The sequence below is a fragment of the Canis aureus genome, chromosome 8, assembly GCF_053574225.1.
Source record: "Canis aureus isolate CA01 chromosome 8, VMU_Caureus_v.1.0, whole genome shotgun sequence".
Classification (NCBI taxonomy): Eukaryota; Metazoa; Chordata; class Mammalia; order Carnivora; family Canidae; genus Canis; species Canis aureus.
The window spans coordinates 76,953,759-76,979,987 of record NC_135618.1 but is presented as its reverse complement, the minus strand read 5'-3'; the positions used below and the strand labels follow the sequence as shown (position 1 = coordinate 76,979,987).

Genomic DNA, 26,229 nt, shown 5'->3' with positions numbered 1-26,229 from the left:
GCCGCCGCCGCCGCCGCCGCCGCCGCCGCCCGCAGCCGCGCCCACTGCCCGGAGCCAGAGGGATGGTGGTAGTCACGGGGCGGGAGCCAGACAGCCGTCGTCCGGACGGTGCCATGTCCAGCTCCGACGCCGAGGACGACTTCCTGGAGCCGGCCACCCCCACGGCCACGCAGGCGGGCCACGCGCTGCCCCTGCTGCCCCAGGAGGTACTGCGGGGGGCGCCGGGGGCGTCGGGGGGCGCCCGGGAGCAGCTGCTGCGCGGCAGGGCTGACCCCGGGCTGCGAGCGGTGCGGACGCTGCGGTCAGCCCGCGGCCCGTCCCCGCCCACCCGGCGTGCCGCCTCGCCCGGGCGCACAGCGGCCCGCCACCCCCGTCCCGCCCCGCCCCGCCCCCCCCCTCCGCCCAGGTCCACCGGCCGCGGGGCTGCCGCGCTCCCACTGCTCGCTCCGGCCCTGACGACGACGAGGGAGGGTGGCGGTGGGAGGGGACCTCGGAGCCCCCAGAGGGAGTGTCTTCCGGGAAATGCAGTCTCCAGCTGCCCCTGCCCCGACCGTGGGGGTTAGGGACTCTGCAGAGGAGGAGCGGGCCGGTGGGTGCACGTGTCCACGCGCACCTGACAGCTCCGTGGTTTCCCTCTGCAGCCGCTGTGCTGTGCTGTGCTGCGCCCACCGGGCTTGACGCGTATGGCAGGATCGTATTTAGGGCCGAAGTGGCCATGAGGAGGGAGGTGGAGCCCTCCTGGGCCCCGAAGGAGGAGGCTAGGAGGTAGGAGGCAGGAGCTAAGGTAGTGCTGGACGTGGGGCCTGTGATGTGTGCAGCCCTAGGAGAAGGGGCAGCCTCAGGGGGCACGGGGGTGGGGGGGGATTGGAAGCCTATACTCTCAACATCATGAAACACTTGTGACAATGAGCAAAACCCTAGAAGTACTCTTTGCAGCTGGGGGAGGGGGGAAAGCCTAGGAACGCTGTGGTGCTTATTTTTTGTGCACTGTCACTGGAGAAACAATGTGGCTTGAAAGAAAGTGCAGGACCCAGAGACCATAGGCCTGTTCCCCCATAGATACATTGTTGCATGGGAGACCTAAAGCTGTTTGACTGCTTTTTCCTGTGTGCCTCGGTCGTTTCAGCTCTACTATGGAGCAAACTCTTGGATTGATATGAGGTGTCCTTGAAAAAGGTGTAAAGAGCCCCAGAAATGTAAAGTATTATTATCCCAAAATAATATTTGAGTCCTTGGTATGCATATACAGTAGTTTTAGAGGAGCTATAGAGTAAGTAGAAGGTATTTGCTGTCCTTTGGTTGCAGAAGAGTAACAGTGTGTACATACACAAGAACTGTACATACTTTTTTTTTATTCATTTATTCACTCATTCATTCAAGGCATACTTGAGTCTTTACTGTGGGAGCCAGGCACTGCATCAGGCTCTGAGTAGCTTTGATTTAATGTATTTATATCCTACTTTATTTCACAAAGAATTTGAAAGCTCATATTACTTTACTTATATATGGAATCTAAAAGACAAAAAAAAAAAAAACCAAAGCACAAATAGACTCATAAATACAGAGACCAAACCAGTGGTTACAAGAGGGGAGGGAAGGTGAAGGTATGGGCAAAATGAGTGAAGGGAAGCAGGACGTATTGGCTTCCAGTAACGGAATGAAAAGGTCACTAGGATAAAAGGTACAGCACAGGGAGCACAGTCCATGATACCATAATAGCGATGTGTCATGGCAGGTGGCACCTGCACTTGTGGTCAGCATACTATAAGGTGTAGGCCCGTCAAATCACTGTGTCTATACCCAAAACTAATGTGACATTGTATGTCAACTATACTGCAAAGCTAGGGGAAAGGACTATCTAGATAAATATACACTGGAGCCTGAGAGATGTTGTAATACTGAAAAGTGTGCACTAGTATAAAATTGTAGTTAATCTGGAGGTTTGTGGGAAAATTAGAGAGAACTGGCTTCATTTCTTTTAAAAACACAAGCAGTGAAAGATATTCCCACCTCTTACCCCCATACCCCTAAAAAAGGTCCTGAGCACTTGAGAGAACCCAGAGCTTCTCTGGGCCAGTCTCTACCATCATTCCCTGTTCCTCCCCCTGCCTTTGCCTCCAGAACCTTAGCTGGGCTGGGGCCTGATCTCACTCTACAGATTAAGTAGGAGAGAAGTGATGAGGTACAGAGAATGTAGAGTGGATGCCTGGAATGATTCCACAAACATCGATGAGCTCTGCTGTGGGTGACCTTGTGATTAGTGAATAAAACGTGTCCCTGCCCTCAGGAACCTTGGCGTCTAGAAGGGTGGGCTGACAGGAGTAAATAACTGCCAGTCTATCATGCTAGGAACTATAATAGAGGAGAGCGTGGCACATAGTGAGGGCACATGGAGGGACTATTTAGTTAACTCTGTGTTGGGGGCAGGTGAGGGACAAAAGAGCCTAAGTGTTCACAGAATCAGGGGATAGAATGAGTGGATGCTGCTGACCTATATGGTGCCTTGGTGTGCAATAGAGAAGGGGCACACAGCTGGGTTAGCAGACCACTCACAGACGGGTGCCATGTGCAGTGAGCAACGCACACCGCATACATCTATGGCAGTTGCATTTGCTAGATGGACAGAGGGAGAGTGGGAAGAATGTTCTGGACAGAGAAGACAGCATAAGCAAGGGCATAAAAATGGTTAAGTTCATTCTAGAGAAGAGACAGTAGGAACTGGCATGGGGAGGCCTGATTTAATGGCTATCAGAGGGACAGTGGGGTGGACTTGGCAACTGAAGGGTGTAGGGAAAGGGAGGAGAGAGAAGAGCATTCAGAGAGACTCCCAGATTGTAGCCTTGGGTGCCCAGATGGTGCAGCACTAATGAGACCCAAGGAGACGGCCGACAGAGCAGCCCCTGCTCTCATTCCCCAGTGCCGGGCTGAAAGCACTGGTGGTTCCTTTCCAGTTTCCTGAGGTTGTCCCCCTTAACATTGGAGGGGCTCACTTCACCACACGCCTATCTACCCTGCGGCGCTATGAAGACACCATGCTGGCGGCCATGTTCAGCGGGCGGCATTACATCCCCACCGACGCCGAGGGCCGGTACTTCATTGACCGGGATGGCACCCACTTTGGGTATGTTTCTCCCTCTGTGATCAGTTTTGTAGTCCCAGGGAGTAAGTGTCATGGGCTTCAGTTTGGGGCTTTGGTGTCTTCTATAATACCTAGGAGAGGAGATAACAAATGTACAGATGCAATTTAGTAAATGTGCTTATTGAGTGGGATCAGAAGTCATAGTTTCTTTCCCAGAGAGGACAAGCAATCCCAGGTGACACATACTGGCTGGATGTGATGAAACTGCTGCTGTCCTATGAAATTGAAGACCAGGACGTTGTCATCTGTGTGGAATAGGTGTGATCCCACCTAGAGGTGGGGGAGTTCCAAAACAATCTCTTGGGGAATATCATCAGATTCAAGTTCTGGGGCTCCATGTTGCCGTTAGGGAGGGATGTGGAGTGTGACAGTGGTTCTCAGACCTCCTTCAATAGTTTAAAATGCATGAACAAAAATGGTGAGGGAAGGGCCAATATATGATTGCCATTTTTTAATTTTGCCAAGAAAAGTCTTTTTAAAAAAGCACCTTCAATTGTGACTGTCATTTTAACACTAAAACATAGAGAAAATAGCCTTTCCCAAGAAAGGACTTCTGATACCTTACACATAAGCAATGTAAAGATTTGTTTTTAGTTTCCTTATTTGTGAAATGAGAAATAATTATAGTTGCCTCACAGGCCTGCCATGCCAATTACATAAGGAGCCTTGGTATGACCCCTGGCCAGGTCCTTCCAGAGCATGTGGCTAAAGCTCTTTGCATCTTCGGCCTAACTTTGGAGATGACCAGAGAACTCGCATGGTTCTTGACCTTCAACAAATTGACTAGGGGGGTGGGGGGTGGGGGTGCAGAAATGAGATCTCCAACCACTGCTCCTCTATCACTCCTCCGAGTAGGATTGCCCACACTGGGAAGAAGGTCATTTTTATCCACAGAAAGGAATCTCTGGTCAAACAATTTACTTTGAACCATCTGGGTGTCCCCATTGGGCTGTTAGCTGCCTCCAATGCTGAGAAAACAAAGTGTCACATCATTCTGCAGAGCTATAAAAAGATTTTTGTTTGCAGGCTCTTTTGGAGAAGAAAGTACTGGCCCCAGCTGGCAGCTCCCACAGCACACTCTTAGCTGGGCCTTGCCCCGGGGTTATGTTTTTCGGAGCAGACCAAGGTTTGCTTAAGATCCTAGAGGACTAAAAAAAAAAAAAAAGATCCTAGAGGACTGATTTGGAAAGGGGTTGTGGGGAGAGGGAACAGAGTTTGGCTCTAGGTTGATGCGCCCATGCCACATGGCCATAGCTGGAGAGGGTCAGAGACAGGCAAGGGTGTGGCAGAAAGCAGGATAAATGGCATTTATCCTCAAGCTGTTGGACTCCTATGGCCTATGATTCATCATCAGATGAAGTTGCTTAAAGACTCAGATAAAATAAAGTAGGGGTTTAAGGCATTTGGTCAGGTACATTTCTCTGCTGGTACACTTTATATGCCGCCAGCACCTATGATGAAGTCTGATTGGGCTGCCACCTGGGACGGTTTCCCATTGTGATCAGTGAATAGCACTTTGCACTAGAGTCTGGACCACTGTGGGTATGGGCTTGGAGTCAATTATGTTTGCATCTGGGCTTCTGCTAGCTGTGGCTCCTTGAGTAAGGGTATTCCTTAACCTGAGCCCCTCTTTTTCCTCATTTATAAAATGGACCTAAAATGGCACTTAACCAACAATGTATTAAAGGGATTAAATGGAACAACACATGAATAGTGGCTGACACAGATTAGTAGTTAGTAAGTGTTAGCTGGTGTTACGTCATGGTTATAGACTAACTACTTAGGCAACATCTTGATCTTTGGCTTTACTCATATATCTTTACAGAAAAGACCTTCCCACACCTACCAGTGATGGATCTGATTACTCTTAGCACTAAAGAATCTGAAGATAGAATTGAAAGAACTGAATTTTTATTTTAAGAAAATACAATATGTGATCTTATTCATTCCAGGGACCAGTTTGTTCAGGCGTTAGGAGTAGGCATTTGATGTCTGTATAGCTACCAAATAAGAGTAATGGCAAGGATATATAGAAGATGGAGAACCCTTCTACATTGCTGGTGGAAATGTAAAATGCTACAACCCTTTTGTTAAGCATGCACTTCACCTTATGACTGAACAATTCTATTCCTAACATTTACCCAAGAGAAGTTGGTATGTGTATCCACAGAAAGTCTTATACAGGAATATTCACCATAGCTTACTCATGAGATCCCCAAACTGGACACAACTCAACTGTCCATCAACAAGAGAAAGGGTAAATAAATTACAGTACATCCATACCATGCCGTGCCATTTAGTTTTTTACATACAACATAAGGGATAAATCTCAGAAACATTCTGTTGAAGGAGACAAGCCGGGCACAGAAGAGAATGTACTGTGTGCTTCCATTTCTATGAATTTCAAGATGAGGCAAAATTGATCTTTGTTGATAGAATAATTCTGGTATCGAATGAGAAGAAGCAGAGGGAAACTTTAAGGAGATGGAAATGTTTTGTCCTATATCTTGGTGTAGATGGTGGTTATAAATCAAACTATATGATTAAGATTTGTACCTTTTTTGCACATTAATTATACCTCAATTTATATATATATTATATATTATATATAATTTATATATATTATATATATATAAACCTAGAAATCATCTTTCCAGTATTCTTATGTATACCCAATAACAATACCTAATAAAAACAAAAAACCCTAATAATTATAAATATAATAATAATGATACTGATAATAAAAACTATTAATGTATATTGAGGGCTTACCCTGTGCCATGTATTTTCCAAGGACTTTTTATCTCTTCACTCCTTTAATCCCTTCATACCATTATGGGGTAGTTTTTAAGTTCTTTTTTTTTTTTTTTTTTTTTTATTTATTTATGATAGTCACACAGAGAGAGAGAGAGAGAGAGAGAGAGAGGCGGAGACATAGGCAGAGGGAGAAGCAGGCTCCATGCACCAGGAGCCCGATATGGGATTCGATCCCGGGTCTCCAGGATCGCGCCCTGGGCCAAAGGCAGGCGCTAAACCGCTGCGCCACCCAGGGATCCCTGGGGTAGTTTTTAATTTTCTTCCATTTTACAGATAAGAAAATCAAGGCATAGAGAGGTTAGGTTCAGTTACCCAAGGTTACATAGCTGGTAGTCTGGTTACAGATTCTGTGCTCTAACCTCTGTGTGACACTGCCCAGGTCCATTAGCTCCTTCTCACCAAACTGTCTTTCCTTCCCGCTCAGAGATGTGCTGAATTTCTTGCGCTCAGGGGACCTGCCGCCCCGGGAGCGTGTGCGGGCTGTGTACAAAGAGGCCCAGTACTATGCCATCGGGCCCCTCCTGGAGCAGCTAGAAAACATGCAGCCTCTGAAGGGGGAGAAAGTGCGCCAGGCATTTCTGGGACTCATGCCCTATTACAAAGGTGAGGGGTCAGCTGCCCAGGGTGGTGGAGGTGTGGGAAGGAGGGTTGTAAGGCATCTGTCCATGCCTAGGTCTGCACCCAGAAGAATTGAGTCCAAGATTCATCTATATTACTCAAGGTTGGAGAGATTCCTGCTTCCCTTTCTGCACCCCCCCCCCCACCTTCCCCACTGGGAAGATTCAGGTTAAATAGGGCCCACCTTGCCTATGACATCATCAAATCACATTTCAAAAGGATTGTCTTCATCCCATCTTTTTGGTTTCCTTTTGTCATGGCAACTTATGATCCCCATTTATGTTTGTGCCTTTCAAAGGCCTCCAGAGTCCCTTCCCTGGGACCTCCCTCCCCTGCTGGACCCTGCCTTCACTGGGGCTCTCTCTTTGTGCCCTGACACTACCTTGCCCACCCTCCACCCCCACCTCCCTGACCCCTGTCCCAGTAATGGCTGCTGTGTTCACCCCCATAGACCATTTGGAGCGGATTGTGGAGATTGCCCGGCTGCGTGCAGTACAGCGGAAGGCCCGCTTTGCCAAGCTCAAGGTCTGTGTCTTCAAGGAAGAGATGCCCATCACCCCCTATGAGTGTCCACTTCTCAACTCCCTGCGCTTCGAGCGGAGCGAGAGTGATGGGCAGCTCTTTGAGCACCATTGCGAAGTGGATGTGTCTTTTGGGCCCTGGGAGGCTGTGGCTGATGTTTATGACCTACTGCATTGCCTGGTCACAGACCTCTCAGCCCAGGGCCTCATCGTGGACCACCAGTGCATCGGGGTGTGTGACAAGCACCTCATCAACCACTACTACTGCAAGCGCCCCATCTATGAGTTCAAGATCACATGGTGGTGAGTAGCCCTGGTAGGGAACAGAGTCCTGTCAGGGAGGGTGTCCATTCTCTTTAGTGGCTCTGGGAATAAGATCCCTGGAAGGGATACTGACTGCCCCAGACCTGCTGAGGTGAGGACCAAGTCCTGAGGCACAGCTCCAAAAGGATGGAGGTCTTCCGGCAGCTCCAGTCTTCCGGCTGTACCTCGGGGTCAGGCTCAGGGCTTGTGGTCCACAGGGACTTGGCACCTGCACTCCCCTGACCTTTCCTCAAGGCACAGCAGACTTTGCCTGAGGCTGATGGTGTCTGGCTAGCTAGGGCTTGACCAGGAAGTCCAGAGAGGTTTTGTCACTCTCTTGACCTTGCAAGAGAGTTTCTGCCCTTTTTAGAGCCACATTACCAAACTAATATAGGAATAATCACTTTCTCAGCCCTGTTCAATTATCCCTTCCTTGTGCCTAGCGTATAAACACAGAATATAATGGGGGATTTACCCAAGTAACCACCCCACAGCCCCTGACTGAAGAAGAAGCATCTTCTCTCCCTCTTCCCCCAGGGATAGTTCCACACTTTATTTTAGGATGTGGAAAGACTCTTCCTTCTGAAACATATTCTTCACCACCTTTTGGAGATGTAACCATAGTTGCCAAAGCCATGTACCAGGTTGGCCTTAGAAAAGCACAATGTTTACAGCCCTACCTCAGGGCCTTGGCTTCTCCTACTTTCCACCAACCTTCCTTGCTTGAACAGTTATCTTCTCAGGGCTGTTATGCAGATTTCAGAGGTTCCTTTCGAAGATTCCCTGAGTCAAGCAGGCAAGTTGCGTAGATCTTCTGTTTTCTTTGAGACGAAACATCCTTTCTGGAGGCTCAGAATCTCTTTGGCTGCCATTTCATGTGTCAGCATCCAATTTGTGGTGAACCTCCATAGATAGAAGCCCCCTCTTTTTTAAACCCTGTTCTTGCTGCTCACATTCTCCTAGGAGAGTTTCTGTTCTGAGGAAGCAAAGAAAGGATTGGGGGGAGGCACAGCTATACCAGGAACTGTAGGATGATAGCAGCAAAGCTTCATCATGTTTTACCCTCCACATCTCAGAGAGGTAACGATCCACAAGGTTCAGCTCCCACTGCATTTTCTTCTTGCTCCATCTGCAAGCTGGGGCAGTTAAGCAGGATATGCATGCATTTCCTAAAGGAGGAGCTATGCAGCATCAGTAATTGGAACATAACATTTCTGTGCTGCATTAAAGGCTTTTCCCTGTGATCGTGAGTGTATAGAGACTTTTTTTATATGTAAAAACTTGGTGAGGACAGCGTCACTACTTTCAGTCCTACTAGACTGGATTGGTGAGGTAGGGCGAGGGGGAACTGAAGACATCTGCATACCTTTGAGGAAGAGAAGGCGGAGCCCTGGGACCTGGCTGGATTCCTTCATGGGGCAGTGACCTTCTAGCCCTCTGTGGAACAGGATTCCAGGGTGTGGTTTTGCACTCTTACATTTTATCTCATATGGTGGAACAGAAGTATAGACTGAGCTCTAAGAGGAAAGTGCAGTCGGTCATTCAGGTTCTGAGATATATGTTCTTGCTATTGTTCTCATCCACAAATGAAATCATCACGATTCTCGAGTTGGTGTCCCTGCTTGAAGCTTAGTCTGGTAGCATGGCTCATGTCTTGTTCTAACAGAAGTCTTTCGTTTCAATTACTCTAGTTGATGTTACTGACTAATACAAATCCATCTTTGGACAGACACTGAGGCAAGGTATTGAGAAGAAAGGCAGTGTGAGTAGAAAGCAGACAATTAATCCCAATGCTTTCAGTAAACTGGCCTTGGTTCCTTCTTGTTCCCACCCCTGGCACAGAGTATCACAGTACTTGGTTATTTAGAATTCATACGTATAAGATCGTGACTTGTTTGATCAAATGCAAGTTTGCTCAAAAACAGGCCCTGAAGACTAGCTTTGGGGGGGGCGCCTGGGCAGCTCGGTCTGCTGGGTGTGTCTGCCTTCAGCTCGGGTCATGATCCTGGGGTCCTGGGATTGAGCCACCTCAGGCTCCCCACTTAGCAGGGAGCCTACTTCCCCCATTCCCTCTGCCCCTCCTGCCCACTCGTCTCTTTGTTGTGCACGCTCTCTCTCTCAAATAATTAAAGTCTTAAAAAAAAAAAAAAAAGACTAGCTTAGGGACACAGGATCAGGGGATAAGAACACTGTCCCCATGCCCCTTGCTAGAGACACCCCTTGGGACCCACTCTGCCCCTTTGTTGCCCTTACAGTGGTGTACTCTATGCCACTGTGGGAAAGACAAGGCTCTGGGCCAGTAGGCCAGGGAGAGTAGGGATACTGGCAGCCAGCTTAGAGCCCTTTCCAAATGAAATAAAAGAGTTCAGTGGCCTAGTTTGGTCATTCTGTGATGAGAAGCCAAGGCCAGGATGAAAAGTGCTCCTGGATGTGGTGGTTTTGTAGTAATGGTCTCCAAATAAAGGTCATATCTGAGGAAGTGACTTCTCCCAGTTATTTCCCTTCTCAGTTCTAAGTGGTCAGGTCTAGAGCATAAACAGGGTTGGGTTAGGAAGGAGGGCTCCAAAGGATGAGTGCTTCTTCCCAATGGAAAGGGAATATATTTTCATAGAATTCTTGTGTGTAATATTGATGGGTCAAACCAAGTGCCTGCCTTTGGAAGCTTCCATTATGTTTGACTTTGGGCACCTTTTCTCCCAGGCGTCATGCTCACTGGATGGGAAGGTAAAAGTTTTAGGAGATAGGATTGTATGGTGCAATAGCAGCCATAACAAAATTCAATAAAATGAAAAACTTAATGGCAACAAAAAAGATTGAAACAAAACCACAATGAAACACATCACAGCATCCCAGATGGAGGAGTTCTTTGGGTAACGCTCTAAATAGAAGAAATAGAGGAGTCATCACCATCCTTCTTCTACCTTTGGTTAACTCACGAGGCTGTCCAGTGTTTATCATGTGGAAAGCAGTCAACTGTGCTCTGAAAGTTTCTATTCTTTCTTCCTGGGGCTTAGGATATTCTGGGAGCTGTCTGAGCCTTGTGCCTCAGGCTGGTCAGGTGACATAATCTTCCTGTTCTGGGTTGCTTGTTGGAGGACTAGAAGAATGACATTTGCAAACCACAAAGTTGGGTGAGCCTCAGTGTGTTATCTTGGTCTAAGCTGGATCCTGAAGAGGTTAAGACAAATGACAACAACAAAACAAAAACTAGTCCTGCTGATCATTTTGATCCCAGATAGAATTTTAAATATCCTTTGGTATACCTTCTGGCCATATTTGATTCTGAGTTAAGCTTTCTTGGGTACCTTTTTGCTGGGGATCTTTCATGAAGGTAGTGCCTGCTTGTGATCCTTAAAAGAGGAGGCTTTATTCATCAGAAGCCGGAGTGTGGGGAACTGGAGTGGAAGAGGCACTTTTTGGAATTCCGGAAGAAACATATATGTATACATATGTTAATTGGGGGAAGGGTGGGTTGGCAGGGGTTGAGGAGGCGGGAACAAAGATTGGGTATAGGAACAGTTTGCTTCTGGAGCACGGGAGGTCACCTGGGTCCACTGTCTTCCTTCTGTATGGTATTGGGTTTGTGTAAATGGTGTAACACTTCCTATGTTTATTTACTACCTGTCTGTGAGCGCTTTGGTGCATGGAGCCCCAATACCCTCACGTGGCATTAAAGAATTAGAACCTGGGTGCTGTGCCTTTCTTTTCTAGAGACTTATTTCATCCCTCCTCTGCCCCGCACTGTGCCAGCAAATAATGTCTTGATTTGTGCTTAAGATATGATATGTTTGGGGATGCTCAGCGAAATAAAATAGGTTCTTTCCTGAAACCAACAGCTGAACTTCTGCCCTGGCTTGAAGTTAAAGGGAGATGGGCCCCATGGAAGGTGGTTCTGCAGTTACTCTAGCCTTGTCTCTGTTCCACAGGTGGGAATGTGCCCACCCAGCCTAAGCATACAGCTCTGCCCTCTTATATTGAGAGGTATCCAGGGGAAGAAAATACCACAATAGTCACTTTGAGGCTCACAACCATGTCAGGTGGTTCTGACAGAAAGCCCTCCACTTCTTTCAAGGGAGACATAAATGGCTCTAAGCTTATGTGAGCCTCAGTGGTTAAGACCCTTCCTTAAGGAAAATGGACATAAGTTGCCCTTCCTCTGAAAGCAGACTTGACATCTTCCTGGCTAGTAAGTGTCCTCATCAAGATGTCCCTTGGAGTCATTTCATGGATTAACCCAGAAAGGTGAGTTCTGAAATGTTGGGTTAGCTGTGCCACCCTCCAACTGCCTCCTTAATCTCTGATTACACTGACTTTTAAACAGAAGCACTGCATTACCTGTGCCAAGTCTATTCCCTGACCTACTTATTGCGCACACAATCACATGGTAATGATACACTAATGGTACTTAACAAGTTGGAAACTGAACAACATGAAGGTGTAATTTCCTCAAAGGCACATAGCCAGTAAGTAACAAAGTCAGGATTCAAACCCAGGGTCCTTTTCTGAAATCCTCACAGGTGTTCAGTAGAGCCCTCCCTTCTTCTTGGCAGCTCAGTGTCCCACCTATCAGGCTTAGGGCTTCACCTAGCTTCTACCAGTGAAAATTTGAAGAGCAGATACTCTAGAAGGAAAGGAGAGACTTTCTTTGATGTGTGGGTCTTGCGTGCCCTTGAGCATTGAGGGGCTAGCTGGGGTCTCCAGTGTACTGCCCTTCTAGTGAGAGACACACGGTCACTAGTTGGAGACAGGCCCCACTCACAGACGATGAGCAGAGGTGCTGGCTGCCTGGTTGGACCCTGGTGTGCAAGAGATGGTCCGGGATCAGACTCCTGCAGCCTACAGGCCTCACCATGCAGACGTGCTATGCAGCCCAACCATGTGGGGAAGTATGCCTGAGGCCTCGGCCCTCCTTCAGGGACCCCTGGCATCAAGAGAATAATGGAATATATGGCTTTTTAATTTAGCTCGGGCTCTTGTGTGTCTGGCTTGGGGCTTATGGCCTTTAGACTCTGGGTGTCAACCCTGCCTGTTTATTCCTTTGTCATCATTTTGAAGATGACCTCTTAGCTAGCTTTACTTACTTCTCATTTTGATTTGTTTAACTTACAGCATGTTCCTTTAGCTTTTATTTACCTTTAATTTTCTTTTGATTCCTTACCATTTTGTTCTTCCTATCCTGTATTTTAGTGTTCTCTATTTTTTTTTGTTCTCTATTTTTTAAACACAGTTTTAAACTTTATTTCTAACATAACTTTAAAATGAAGCACCTAGATGAATAGGATGCTAATGAAGGTAGTTCTTGTTCTGACCAAGGGTAATTATGTGCTTTTCTTTCCTTCTCTAGTCATTTCTACAGTGATCTTATTAACTGTGAACATTAGGTATCTCATTTCTCCCTAAGATGAATATCTTCTTCTAAAGTCTAAATACAGAGAAAAACTGACAGTGTTATTCCAGAAGTCATAGATCCAGGTTATCTACGAGATCCAATGGCCACGCTTTTACCTCCTCCAGAATCCCCCATCCACCCGCATACATGCAGTAACATGTTCAGACTTAGGAACAGGGTAGTCCCATTCCTGACTGCTAAGGACTTCTTCGTTCACATAACTGTTCTTCCTGAGCAGTGACATGAATAAGTTGGGAGCAGTGCTGGACACCTCCAACCACCTGCAACTAAGTAGAAACGTTCAGGACTGTTGTACATCCAGAAAAAAATCCAAGGCAACTGCAGGAAAGACTTTGAATTGAATCATCTTCAACTGTCCAGAAGTGCTTCATAAAAGGGGCCCGAATCATGTGATGTATCTTTTCCACCCTTCTGTGATCTCAGTAGCAACCTGAATCACCCACAAACCATGACTTTTAGAAGATTCTCCTAATATATTACAGACTCTTGGGTTTTTTCCTATATCATGTGATCTTGGCAGATGGCCTAGCCCTAGTAGATCTTGGAATAGATATATATATACTTCTCTTTTGTTACTAAAATTAAGAAATAGAACCCCAAAGCACCACAAAACTTGGAGCTTGACCTCCATTAAAAGAAATGTATGTTAAGAGTTGAGTTGAAATATTTATACCTTTTTATTTTTGTAAAGGGATTGGATGGTATCATGAGTAGGTTTAAGTCCCCAGAATGTGTATCAACTTCTATAAGTGTCTTTATTAGTGTGTTTTCCAACATTACATCCTTACCTTCAGCTCTGCCTCAGCTTATGTTGCCCACTGTCCCTACTCTCACCATGTCATCTCCACCACTACCACCACCCACCCCTGCCACTCATGACTGCCCTGTCTTTATCATTTTAAAGGTGGTTCCATTTCTGACCAATCCCTCACCCAGCATTTGGTAGCCAGTCCTAGCAGTGACACTGTCCAGCACTGCTCCCAACTTATTTTCAGGCAGTTAGGTGCTCTTTACACTGAGGTCCCTGACTTTCCAATTCAGCTTTCTCATCTGGCCTGCTAGGATCTGAAGAGCATTTTCAGCCCTTCTCTCTAAGCTCTGTGTCTACTTCCACCACGGCAGCAGAAGATACTTGTAAGACCCTAATGAACAGATAAGTTAGCTTCACCCTCCTCTACTTGGAAAGGAAAATCAAAATACTTTTCCTGGAAACTACATTCACCAAGAGCTTCCTAACAAAAATAGGGACTTCCCTGGTGAGCTGACCACATCACTATTGGCTGAAATGAGGATGGCATTGTTCACTTGGCAGTCCCAGAAGTCAAGGCAGAATGTATCTGCTTCCAGACATATTCAGGGAATAGTCTATCCAATTGCCTAATTTTTTTTAAAGATCTTATTTATTTATAAGATCTTATCTTATTTATATCTTATTTATTCATGAGAGACACGGGCAGAGGGAGAAACAGGCTCCCTGCGGGGAGCCCAACATGGGACTAGATCCTGGATCTCGGGATCATGCCCTGAACTGAAGGCAGATGCTCAACCGCTGAGCCATCCAGGCATTCCCCCAATTGCCTAATTTTATGCTAACAAATGCAGCTCTCTTTGGAAATTCTCATCGGTTCAGGGAAGCAGAACATGAGGAAGACCCTTAGAGTCACCTGCAGGGATGTTCTACCACTTATATTGGCTGGGCCTTTATCCCGGAGGATTCCACAGACATGGGGTTTATTGCCTGAGTTGAACCCTGTCAGTGCTGTTCCCTGCTGGGATGGCATTCCTGACTCCTTTATGGCAGCAGCACCCCTGGGACAGCCCGGGTTTGTGGATTAAGATACAGAGGTAGAATTTCCAGATAATCCAACCCAGGTTTCCTCATGATAATGTACAAGAAAGTGATGTTTGTTAGGTGGAAGGGTCTCCAGATACTCAACTACCCATGACTTTGGGGGTTATAGGCAGTAGCCATTCATTCATCCTCAACTTCTCCACATGATCATCCTGTCTTTTTAGGAAGGGGTTTCACCTGACCCCTTGTTAAGGACCCCTAATTCCAATAACTGAAAACCCTGTACATCTTTTCTCCTATTTTGGCCCTACACAACCAAGACATACTTCAGTGCCTTGACAGGGGTCACAAGGAGGCATAAGCATGGGCAGCCTCTGTCACTTGTTTCTGCGTGTCTCTGATGCTGATATTGGCAGGCCAACACCTCTTGTAGGTGTGAAAGTTGCAATATAACCAACAGATTCAAGGTCTAGGGGCAGCATTTGAAAGAACTCAGGGATGTCGGTCTACCTTGCCTGGAGTACTCAAGGTGAAACCGGGAGCTTGCTCTACACAGTGAAGGCAGGCCAATGTTTTTCAAACATTTTGGCTTCAGAAGATACTCCAAATAAATGCAAGATCCCAAGAAAGAGGCCAGTAGGGAAATTCCAACTCTGGTTGTAGCTAACAGAGAAGCCTTTGCAGGCTGCAATGCAGGTAGGTACCACATGCAGCAGAGGCCAACCAAAATTCAGACCCTGCTGACGTGTCACAAAAAGGGGCTGTGTTGTCTTATAATGGCTGACTGGGGTGACAGGAGAGGAAATTGAACTCTGTTGCTTCTGCTCCACCTATTGCTATTCCATGTGCCTTTACATCTAACCCATTCAAAATGGAGAGTAACATAGAGACTTCTTGGGACCTTATATGACCTTATCAGTCTGTACTGCCTCCTTCTTCAGTGATCTTGCCTGAATTGCATTGAGTCATTTGTATTAGTCAAGAGAAAAAAAAAACAATGCAGTAATCTGAACAATTTATATCTTTTTTTTTTTTTTTTTTTTTAATTCATGAGAGACCCAGAGAGAGGCAGAAACACCGGCCTGCAGGGAGCCTGATGGAGGACTTGATCCCAGGACCCAGGGATCATGACCTGAACCATGAGGTAGATGCTCAACCACTGAGCCACCCAGGTGCCCCAATTTATATTTTTAATATAAATAGCTGCGAATTATAATTGGATTGGAATAATGAAGGTTTGGCTAATGAATAGTAGTGATAACTATAAAGAATATAGGAGTAGCACATAGAGCTAGGAATAGACGATCCAAGGAAGAAAAACTCCTCCCCGAGGGCTGGTATCAGACTTTTTTGGAGGGGACATAGCCATGGTTTACTGAAAGGCAGAGAAGTCACTGGAGTGCTATGCTTAATGGAACTTACTGGAAATCCATCCCCTAGGGTGCTGGGAAAATCTGTTCAGGGAAGTGTTTTATCAAAGTCAATACACTACAGGGATCCCTGGGTGGCGCAGCAGTTTGGCGCCTGCCTTTGGCCCAGGGCGCAATCCTGGAGACCCGGGATCGAATCCCACGTCGGGCTCCCGGTGCATGGAGCCTGCTTCTCCCTCTGCCTATGTCTCTGCCTCTCTCTCTCTTTCTCTCTCTCTTTCTCTCTCTGTGACTATCATAAATAAATAAAACTTAAAAAAAAAAAAAAAAAGAAAACAAAGTCAATACACTACAAAACTACCCAAGGTGAGTGCTGGGGAAAGCTGCTGGCATCTTTGTGCTGCTGATTACCATGCACTGCAGGAGCTGGGTGCTGGGGAAGCTGGGCTGTGAACAATTACACCAGAAGCAGAAAGGAAGGGCAGCCTGGGTGGCTCAGCGGCTTAGCACCGCCTTCAGCCCAGTGCCTGATCCTGGAGACCCAGGATTGAGTCCCGCATTGGGCTCCCTGCAGGGAGCCTGCCTCTCCCACTGCCTGTGTCTCTGCCTCTCTGTGTGTCTCTCATGAATAAATAAATAAAATCTTTAAAAAGGGGGGGGGGCGCAGAAAGGAAAATACCTTTCCTCTTAGCAATATCTCACCAGTATCCTTTACTATCAAGCTTAATACCATGTTAACTGGTAAAGGAAAAAATATTCAAAGGTTCCAACCCAATTTTTGCAGAAGCAATGAAGGATGAATATGGAGATAAGAGGCAATCAATAACTAACATATCTATATGCTGATGACTCTCAAATTTATACTTCTATCCAGGCCTCTTTCCTCAGCCTTGAATTACATACCCAATAACCTGCTAAATACTGCTGCTTCAGTATCTATTTGCCATCTCAAGCTTAATATATCCAAATGGAATTCTTTATTTCCTCTTCCTACCCCAAATATCTTCCTTATTCCATCTTTTCTATCTCAGGAAATGGCACCACCATTCACGTAGTCAACAAAAACCTGAGAGTCATCTTGAACTCCTCTCCTTACCTCACCTGCTGCAGTCCATCGCCAAGTCTTGAATCTGTCTTCAGGATGTATCTTGAAAACATCACAAATTCACCTGTCTGAATCACCATCATCTCTCACTCTGCATTACTACAAAGGCTTCTTGGCTTAATTTGATCCCTGATTATCCCCTCCAATCTATTCTCCAAAATAGTCTCGAAAAGGTTGATTAGATCCTCCAGCATGCCTACTTAAAACATTTTGTTTTTAGAATGAAATTGAAAGATCTTACCATGTTTGATCTGGTTCCTATGCATTCCCAGCCTCATTATACCACTCTGTTCCTTGTTTCCCATCTTCTACTCTGGACTTTTTCCATTCCTGTCTCAGATTTTTGTGATTGGCATTCCCTCTCCCTGGATTGCCCTTCCCCTAGCCTTCTCATGGGCTGGTTCACTTTCCTATTTTGTGTTCAGTGACACCTTGTCTGATCATGCCATGTAAAGCATACTTCCATTATTGTCTATCTACCTACCACATTACCTGATTTATTTCCTTTATAGCATTTATTACCAATAGTAATAATCTTAGGTTATTTCCTTTTAAATAAGCTCAATAAGCTCCCTTAAGGCAGAGATTTTGCCTCTCATTCACAACTATCCCAGTGCTTAAAACAGTGCCTGGAAAAGAGGTACTCACTCAAAGTCTGTCAAACAACCTTCCAGTGTAGGGACAGGAGACCTTTAAGGGTATTTTACTATTACCATACCCTGTGATTAAAGTCAATGGAAAACAACAACCCAATCTAGGTAGGACTAATAATGGCCCAAACCTTTCATGAATGAAAGTTTGGGTCATCCCACCAGGTAAAGAGATTTCAGTAGCAGATTAAGTATGATTTAAAGAGATGGGTGTTAAGTTGACAAGGGGCAGAGTTGTGATGGTTAATTTTATCTGTCAACTCTTTTGGGCCACACTGCCCAGATATTTGATCAAATATTATTCTGGTTGTTTCTGTAAGGGTGTTTTGGATTAGATTCACATTCAAATCAGTGGACTTTGGGTAAAGCAGATTGCCTTCCATAGTATGGGTCAGTTGAAGGTCTGAATAGAACAAAAGACTGGCTTCCCCCAAGCACTAGGGAATTCGGACAGCAGATGGCCTTAAGATTTCATCTACAGTATTAGTTTTTCCTGGTTCATTAGAAGACTGCCTTTGGACTTGAAATGCAACTCTTTCCTGAGCCTCCTGCTTGCTAGTTTCCCCTGTCAGATTTTGGACTCACCAAGCCTCCACAATCACATGACCCAATTTTTAAAAATAATTTTCTTCCTATATATACAATAGCTATTTTAGAATGTATACATGTATCTCTCTTTCCCTTTTTTTCTCTGTGTATGAATATATATACTGTAGAACAGAACATATGAATATATATCATACACACACACACACACACACACACATATATATTAGAAGGAGATATACAACCTAGGAGAATATATATCTATATTGAAATCAAAAGGTAGCATACCAAAAAAAAAAAAAAAAAAACAAAAGGTAGCATACCACCACACCTTACTATTCTCATTTAACACTATCTTTTGGAGATCTGTCCATTTCAGTACCTGTAGAGCTCCAGCTTCCCCACCACCACACCTTTAAAATCTGATGGTATATTTGACCCTTGAACAATGCAGGGGTTAGGGTCATTGACCCCTTTGGCAGAAGAAAATCCACATGTAATTTTGACTCCTCCAAAACTTAACTACTAGTAGCCTACTGCTGACTGGAAACCTTACCAACAACATAAAGAGTCAATATATTTTGTATGTTATATATATAAAATATACTGTATTCTTACAATAAAGTAAACTAGAGAAAAGAGAATGTTATACGGGGACACCTGGGTGGTTCAGTGGTTGAGTGGCTGCCTTTGGCTGAGGGTCCCAGGATCGAGTCCCACATCAGGCTCCTTGCATGGAGCCTGCTTCTGCCTCTGCCTGTGTCTCTGCCTCTCTGTGTCTCTCATGAATAAACAGAGAAAATACATTTACAGTACTTTTCTGTATTTATCAAAAAAAATCTGGTTAAGGCTACAGACAAGATGGTGCTACCAGTGCAGGTCTCTGCTCATCAAGCGCAGCCACTACTCTTCTCTATTCCTTGGTATGGCCTATGGAGCCAAGTGCTATCACTACCTGAAACCTCTGGCAGAAGTGGAAAGAAGGATATAGAAGCTAAGGAGGAAAAGAAGCAGGATAAATGGAAACACATTGAGACAAAGTGAGCCTGCTTTTCTCTGGAATGGTATGGATGAATAAAGTTCTCTGTTTTGTGTGATGCTCAAAAAAAAAAAAAAAGATCTGTAAACTACATCAAATCTAAAGCTTCTTCTGCACAGCAAAGGACACAACAGTTGTCTTCTAAGGTAACCAATAGAACGGGAGAAGATATTTGTAAATGACATATCTGATAAAAGGTTAGTATCCAAAATATATAAAGAACTTATACAAATCAATACCCAAAATTAATCCGCCTAACCCCCCCAAAATAGGCAGACATTTCTCCAAAAAAGACATCCAAATGGCCAACAGACACATGAAAAGATGCTTAACATCACTCTATACTATTACTATACTCATTATATTGTAAGAATACCATGTTATAATATATATAACATACAAATATGTATTAACACCTATTTATGTTATCAATAAGGCTTCCAGTCAACAATAAACTTTTAGTAGTTCAGTTTTGGGAAGCCAAAAGTTATTTGCAGATTTTCAACAGTAGGTCAGTATCTTTAACCCTCACATTGTTCAAGGGCCAACTGTAATGGGTTATAACCCACTGAATAAAATAAGAATCCATGGATTTATGTTGGCAGAAATAGTTACATAAAAGAAGTAGAGAGGAAAGTTCTTTTTTTCTTTTTTTTCCCCCCAGAGATTTTAGTTATTCATTTATTTGAGAGAACAGAGCACAGGTGAGCATGAGCCGGGGGGGGGGGGGGGGGCGGTGTTAGGACAGAGGGAGAGGGACCACTGAGCCACCCAGGTGTCCCTCTGCTTTGGTTTTCTAAGAAGATATCTTTCTTAGGAAATACACACTGAAATATGTAGGAATCAAGAAGCATGATGTCTGCAACTTAGTTATATTCTTCAGGAAAACTGTGTGTGTGTGTGTGTGTGTGTGTGTAGGGAGAAAGCTTGAACAAATGATAAAGCAAATGGGGCAAATATATAAAAGGGGCACCTGGTTGAGCATCTGCCTTTGGCTCAGGGCATAATTCTGGGGTCCTGGGTTTGAGGCCTAAATCAGGCTTCCTGCAGGGAGGCTGCTTCTCCCTCTGCCTGTGTCTCTGCCTCTCTATGTTTCTCATGAATACATTTTTAAAAACACAAATTCAAGAAGCTTAAAGAACTCCAAGTGAAATAAATTCAAAGAGGTCCACACCAAGGAACATAATCAAACTGTAAGAAAGTCAAAGAAAAAGAATCTTGAAAGCAGCGAGAGAGAAGAAACCCATCACATAAAACGGATCTCAGTAAGAATATAAACTGATTTCTCATCAGAAACTATGGAGGTCAGAGGCAGTGGGATGACATAATATTTGAAGTGTTGAAAGAAAAACCTGTCAACTGATAGGACACCTGTGTGGCTCAGCGGTTGGGCACGTCTGCCTTCGACTTGGGGTGTGATCCTGGGGTTCCAGGATCGAGTCCCGTGTCCCGCATTGGGTTCCTGGCAGGGAACCTGCTGCTCTCTCTGCCTATGTCTATGCCTTTCTCTTTCTGTGTCTCATGAATTAAAAAAAAAAAAAATTGTCAACCGAGAATTCTGTATCTAGGGGTGCCTGGGTGGCACAGTCACTTAAGCATCTAACTCTTGGTTTCAACTCAGATTGTGATCTCAGGATTGAGAGATCAAGTTCCTCATTGGGCTCTATGCTCAGCATGGAATCTACTTGAGATTCTCACTCCTTCTCCATCTGCTCCTCCAGCTCATACTCTCTCTCTCAAATAAATAAATAAATCTTAAAAAAGGGGCTATATCTGGCAAAATTATTCTTCAAGAATGAAGGAGATATTAAGCCATCTCCAGATAAATAAAAGCTAAGGGAATTCATTACTAGCAGACTTGTACTATAAGAAATGCCCAAAGGAATTCCAGTCCTTTGGATTGAAAAGCAAATGACACTAGACAGTAAGTTAAAACTACATGGAGAAATAACACTGGGAAAGATAAATACCCAGCCAGATATAAAAGCCAATATTGGGGCCCTTGGGTGGCTCCATCGGTTGAGCATCAGGCTCCCCACAGGGAGCCTGCCTCTCCCTCTGCCTGTGTCTCTGGCTCTCTCTCTGCCTCTCTCATGAATAAATAAATAAAATATTTTTTAAAAAATAAATCTTTTTAAAAAGGCTTTTCCCTATGTGAGTTAAAAGACCCGTACATAAAAACATTAATAGTAAACCTGTGTTAAGGGACGCCTGGGTGGCTCAGCGGTTGAACATCTGCCTTTGGTTCAGGACGTGATCCTCGAGTTCCAGAACTGAATCTCACATTGGGCTCCCCGCAGGGATCCTGCTTCTCCCTCGGCTGGTGTCTCGTCTTTGCTTCTCTGTGTCTCTCATGAATAAATAAAATCTTAAAAAAAAAAAAAAGAAAAACCTGTGTCGATAGGCATACAATTTATAAAGATGAAATCTGTGACAATAACAAGATAAAATGAAAGGGACAGATTTATAGGTACAGAATATATACAATTTTAAATAAGTTGGTATTCAAACTATGTTGTTATAAATTTAAGATGCTAATTGTAATCCTAAAACTAATCACTAAGAAAATAAATTTTAGGGATCCCTGGGTGGCTCAGCGGTTTAGCGCCTGCCTTTGACCAGGGCTGTGATCCTCGGGTCCCAGGATCAAGTCCCACATCAGGCTCCCTGCATGGAGCCTGCTTTTCCCTCTGCCTATGTCTCTGCCTCTCTCTCTCTCTCTGTCTCTCATTAATAAATAAATAAAATCTTAAAAAAAAAAAAGAAAATAAAATTTAAAATATACAGAAAAGAGAAGAGAATCAAAATGGTAGGTTATAGGGCAGCCCCGGTGGCCCAGCGGTTTAGCGCCACCTTCGGCCTGGGGTGTGATCCTGGAGTCCCGGGATCGAGTCCCACCTCAGGCTCCCCGCATGGAGCCTGCTTCTCCCTCTTCCTGTGTCTCTGCCTTTCTCTCTGTCTGTAATGAATAAATAAAATCTTTACAAAAAATGGTAGGTTATAGAAAAATAAGTACATAACAAAAACTGCAGTAATGGAAGAATTGAGGAACAAAAAATATATGACATATAGTAAACAAAGAGCAAAATGGCAGAAGTCATTATTAGTAATTACTTCAGGGTAAATGGATTAAAGTCTCCAATTAAACGTCAGAGATGGGCAGAGTATGTTTTCTTAAAAGCTACATCTATATGTTGTCTGTAAAAGGTGGTTCACTTTAGACTCAAAGACACCAAGAGGTTGAAAGTAAACAGATGAAAAAATGTATTCCATGCAAGCAGCAAACAAAGGAGTTTGGGATGGCTATATTATTAGAATAGATTTTACATTAGAAAAACAGTTATAAGAAATAACGACATGGGGCAACCTGGGTAGCTCAGCGGTATAGCGCCACCTTCAGCCCAGGGCCTGATCTTGGAGACCAGGAATGGAGTCCCACATCGGCTTCACTGCATGGAGCCTGCTTCTCCCTCTGCCTGTGTCTCTGCCTCTCTCTCTCTCACTGTGTGCCTATCATAAAAAAAAAAAAAAAAAAAAAAAAAAAGAAAATATATATATATATATTTAAAAAAATCTTTAAAATAAAAAAGAAATAATGACATTATATACAGAATAAGGTTTAATCCAAAAATACAATTATAAGCATATATGCATCTAACATACGAGCACCAAGTGCATATGAAACAAACAAACAAAAGAACAGAATTAAGGGAAATTGATAGTTCTACAACCATAGTTGGAGATTTCTGTAACCCATTTTTAATAATGGATAGAACAACCAGAAAAAAAGATTAAGAAGGAAAGAGTAGGGCAGCCCTGGAGGCTCAGCGGTTTAGCGCAGACTTCAGCCCAGAGCCTGATCCTGGAAACCTGGGATCGAGTCTCACGTTGGGCTCCCTCCATGGAGCCTGCTTCTCCCTCTGCCTATGTCTCTGCCTTTTTCTTTCTCTGTGTGTCTCTCATGAATAAATAAATAAAAATCTTAAAAAAAAAAAGAAGGAAAGAGTATTTGAATGACATTATAATCAAGGTATACCTAACAGACATATATAGAACTCTTCACTTAACAATAATGGAATACACATTTTTCTTAAATGCATATAAAACACTGTCTAGAGTAGAACATATTTTAGTCCAGAAAATGAGTTTTTTAAAATTTTTATTGATTATTTAAAGATTTTATTTATTTATTCATGAGCCCCCCCCCCCACACACACACACAGAAAGAGAGAGAGAGAGGCAGAGTCACAGGCAGAGGAAGAAGCAGGCTCCATGAAGGGAGCCTGATGCAGGACTCGATCCCAGGATCCCAGGATCATGCCCTGGGCTGAAGGCAGGGGCTAAACCACTGAGCCACCCAGGGATCCCTGAGTCTTTCTTTTTAATTAAAAATTTTCAGTGTTACTGAGATATAATTGACATATGACATTGTGTTTTAGGTGTACAATGCATTGATTTGATATGCTTATGTACTGCAAATATTTCCACCAGTAGCATTAGATAACCTGTACCACATCACATAATCATCACAGAAAACGAGTTTTAATTTATTTTGAAAAATCATAGAAAATGTCTTTTCTAATTACAGTGGAACAAAACTAGAAATCAGGGACGCCTGAGTGGCTCAGCAGTTGAGCATCTGCTGTGGGCTCAGGTCATGATCCCAGGGTCCTGGGATGGAGTCCTGCATTAGACTCCCCGTGGGGAGCCTGCTTCTCCTCCTGCCTGTGTCTGCCTCTCTCTGTGTGTCTCTCATGAATAAATAAATAAAATCTCTTAAAAAAAAAAAAAAAAAGGTGAGACAACACAGAATTTAGAGTCCTAAAGGCTCTTGCCTCATTCTTGCCTCACAGATTTTGCTACATTCCTGCTTCAGGGATTTCAGCAATCTCCTTGATGTCATTTGAGGAAAATAAAAAGCTTACGAATCTTAGTGTGTATAATCTAATCCATTCATGAACTCATACTCTGATCATTAACAGAAACATTAAAAACGTTCTACTATACAATAAAAATCACACTTTCTACCCCACCGGCAGGGACTTCATCAAACACAGGAATCTCACAATCTAACTTGAAAAGCAGCACCATGAAAGTACAGCTTTTTCTCAAAGCATTTTAGGAGTTTTATCCAAATATCAAACAAAATATAAGTTATATAATGTCAAGTGGGGGAAAAAGATAAGTCCACTGTTGTTTCTCCTCTAAGTGTTTATTCAACAATACTCTAAATTACTTCCAGGCACTCTATAGTCATATGAAACATACATAATCTTTCTACAATGCCTTATGAAGGAAATGAGCATTTAATAAGACTTTTTTTTAAAAAAGATTTTATTTATTTATTCATGAGAGACACAGAGAGAGAGAGAGGCAGAGACACAGGCAGAGGGAGAAGCAGGCTCCACGCAGGGAGCCCGATGTGGGACTCGATCCTGGGTCTCCAGTATCAGGCCCTGGGCTGAAGGCGGCACTAAACTGCTGAGCCACCCGGGTTGACCTAAAATAAAAAAATCTTTAAAAAGATTCTCCCTCTCTAAAAACATAAATTCATATACAAAAATAACACATTTTGAAGTTAAAAATAATACAATGAATATCCATATACCTATCAAGAACCACTGAATTCAAGACCTAAAATAAAACATGGCTTCATAGTTAAACCTTTGGTTATATGGTTAAGCCATATAACCTTAGGTGCCCCTTTCCAATAGTCTCCCACCCCACCTTCTCTGAGGGAGAAGGCATGTCTGGTAGTTTGTCCCACTTAAGGCCCCAATGAGTCAGACCTACCAGTGTCCTCACTTTTGCTGGTTCCTTCCCACATTGACCTAGGGGTTAGCCCCTTACTTACTTTGCCCATTACCTTTTGATCTCTTATACCTCCCCCTAATCGCTCTGCTATACCTACATAGGTTGGAGGTGTCAAGAGGCCCTTGCACTTGTTCCCTGTCCATAGAACATCTGCCTGAATATTTGCATACCAGCATGGCTAGCTCCCTCACCCTGTGTTCAAGTGTCTCTCAGTCAGGGCTTTCCCCTGCACTCTAAAACTGCAGACTTTCCGTTGTGCTTTCTATTCCTCTTCCTTGCATTATTCCTTTTATTCATAACAATGATCACCATCTCTTGTACTACTGTAAATAACTTGTTTGTTGTCTCCTCTGGGATGTAAGCTTCTCAGTATGTAGGTACTTTTGTTTTATACTGTCCAGTATCCTCAGCCTAGTATACAGTGTGGTTGTAGGGGAAGGGAAAGAACTTTCCCTGTACTCTTCTGAGTTCTTGCCTGAGAAGTAAAAGGCAGATTAACAAGGGGAAAACAAATAGAAATTTATTAACACGGATACCTCCACATACGTAAGAGAGACCAGGGAAAAGACTGCTAACTTAAATACCATCTTCAGGTGGACAAGAGAAAGGTGTGTGTGTGTGTGGGGGGGGGGTTGGGTGGGTAACTGAAGGGCCAGTCACGGGACGACCAGGGAAAGAAAAGTAAAGAAGCTTAAGGTCTGCTCTGCAGAGTTAGCGTCTTCTCCATTGAGAAGTCTTGCGGTTGTCATCCTCTTGTAGGTATAGAGAGGGAGACACCTTTAGAGGGAGATTTCCTTGCAAATGTACATTTCCCTTATAAAGGAATATTCTAGTTTGTGTTCAGAGCTTGTCTTGTGTGTACTCTCACAATAATCCTTATGCCCAAGGGGCATGTTTTGGGGTGGCATGTTCTGCCATCGCTCAGCGTTTAGGAAAAATCAATCTCCGTTTTGCAGATAATGAATAAAGACAGGAACTAGGCAACCTGTCCAAGATCACAGAGGCAGCGCTTAGGGAAGCTGGGACGCCAGCCCAGCTCTGCCTTCAGATACGGCCGTTTTGGTCTCTGTTGTGCTCCAGTTAACGCCCCGGACGCCCCGGGACA

General features: G+C 44.2%; 1 protein-coding gene and 1 pseudogene across 3 annotated transcripts; both read left to right on the top strand.

Annotated features, from left to right (window-relative positions):
- Positions 1–26,229, top strand: KCTD7 (potassium channel tetramerization domain containing 7). 3 transcript variants are annotated; one of them, XM_077908346.1, is made up of 6 exons: positions 1–206; positions 2,952–3,121; positions 6,381–6,559; positions 6,630–6,677; positions 7,026–7,398; positions 17,002–17,275. In XM_077908346.1, exons 1-6 carry the CDS (start codon positions 63–65, stop codon positions 17,096–17,098), a joined length of 1,011 nt encoding a protein of 336 aa, XP_077764472.1. In that variant the 5' UTR covers positions 1–62; the 3' UTR covers positions 17,099–17,275. The 3 variants fall into 3 exon arrangements, with proteins under 3 accessions (XP_077764472.1, XP_077764474.1, XP_077764473.1); XM_077908348.1 differs by lacking the exon at positions 17,002–17,275 and adding an exon at positions 26,081–26,229 and having other exon boundaries at positions 2–206; XM_077908347.1 differs by lacking the exon at positions 6,630–6,677 and having other exon boundaries at positions 4–206.
- On the top strand, positions 19,119–22,007 carry LOC144319770 (ATP synthase F(0) complex subunit e, mitochondrial pseudogene; annotated as a pseudogene).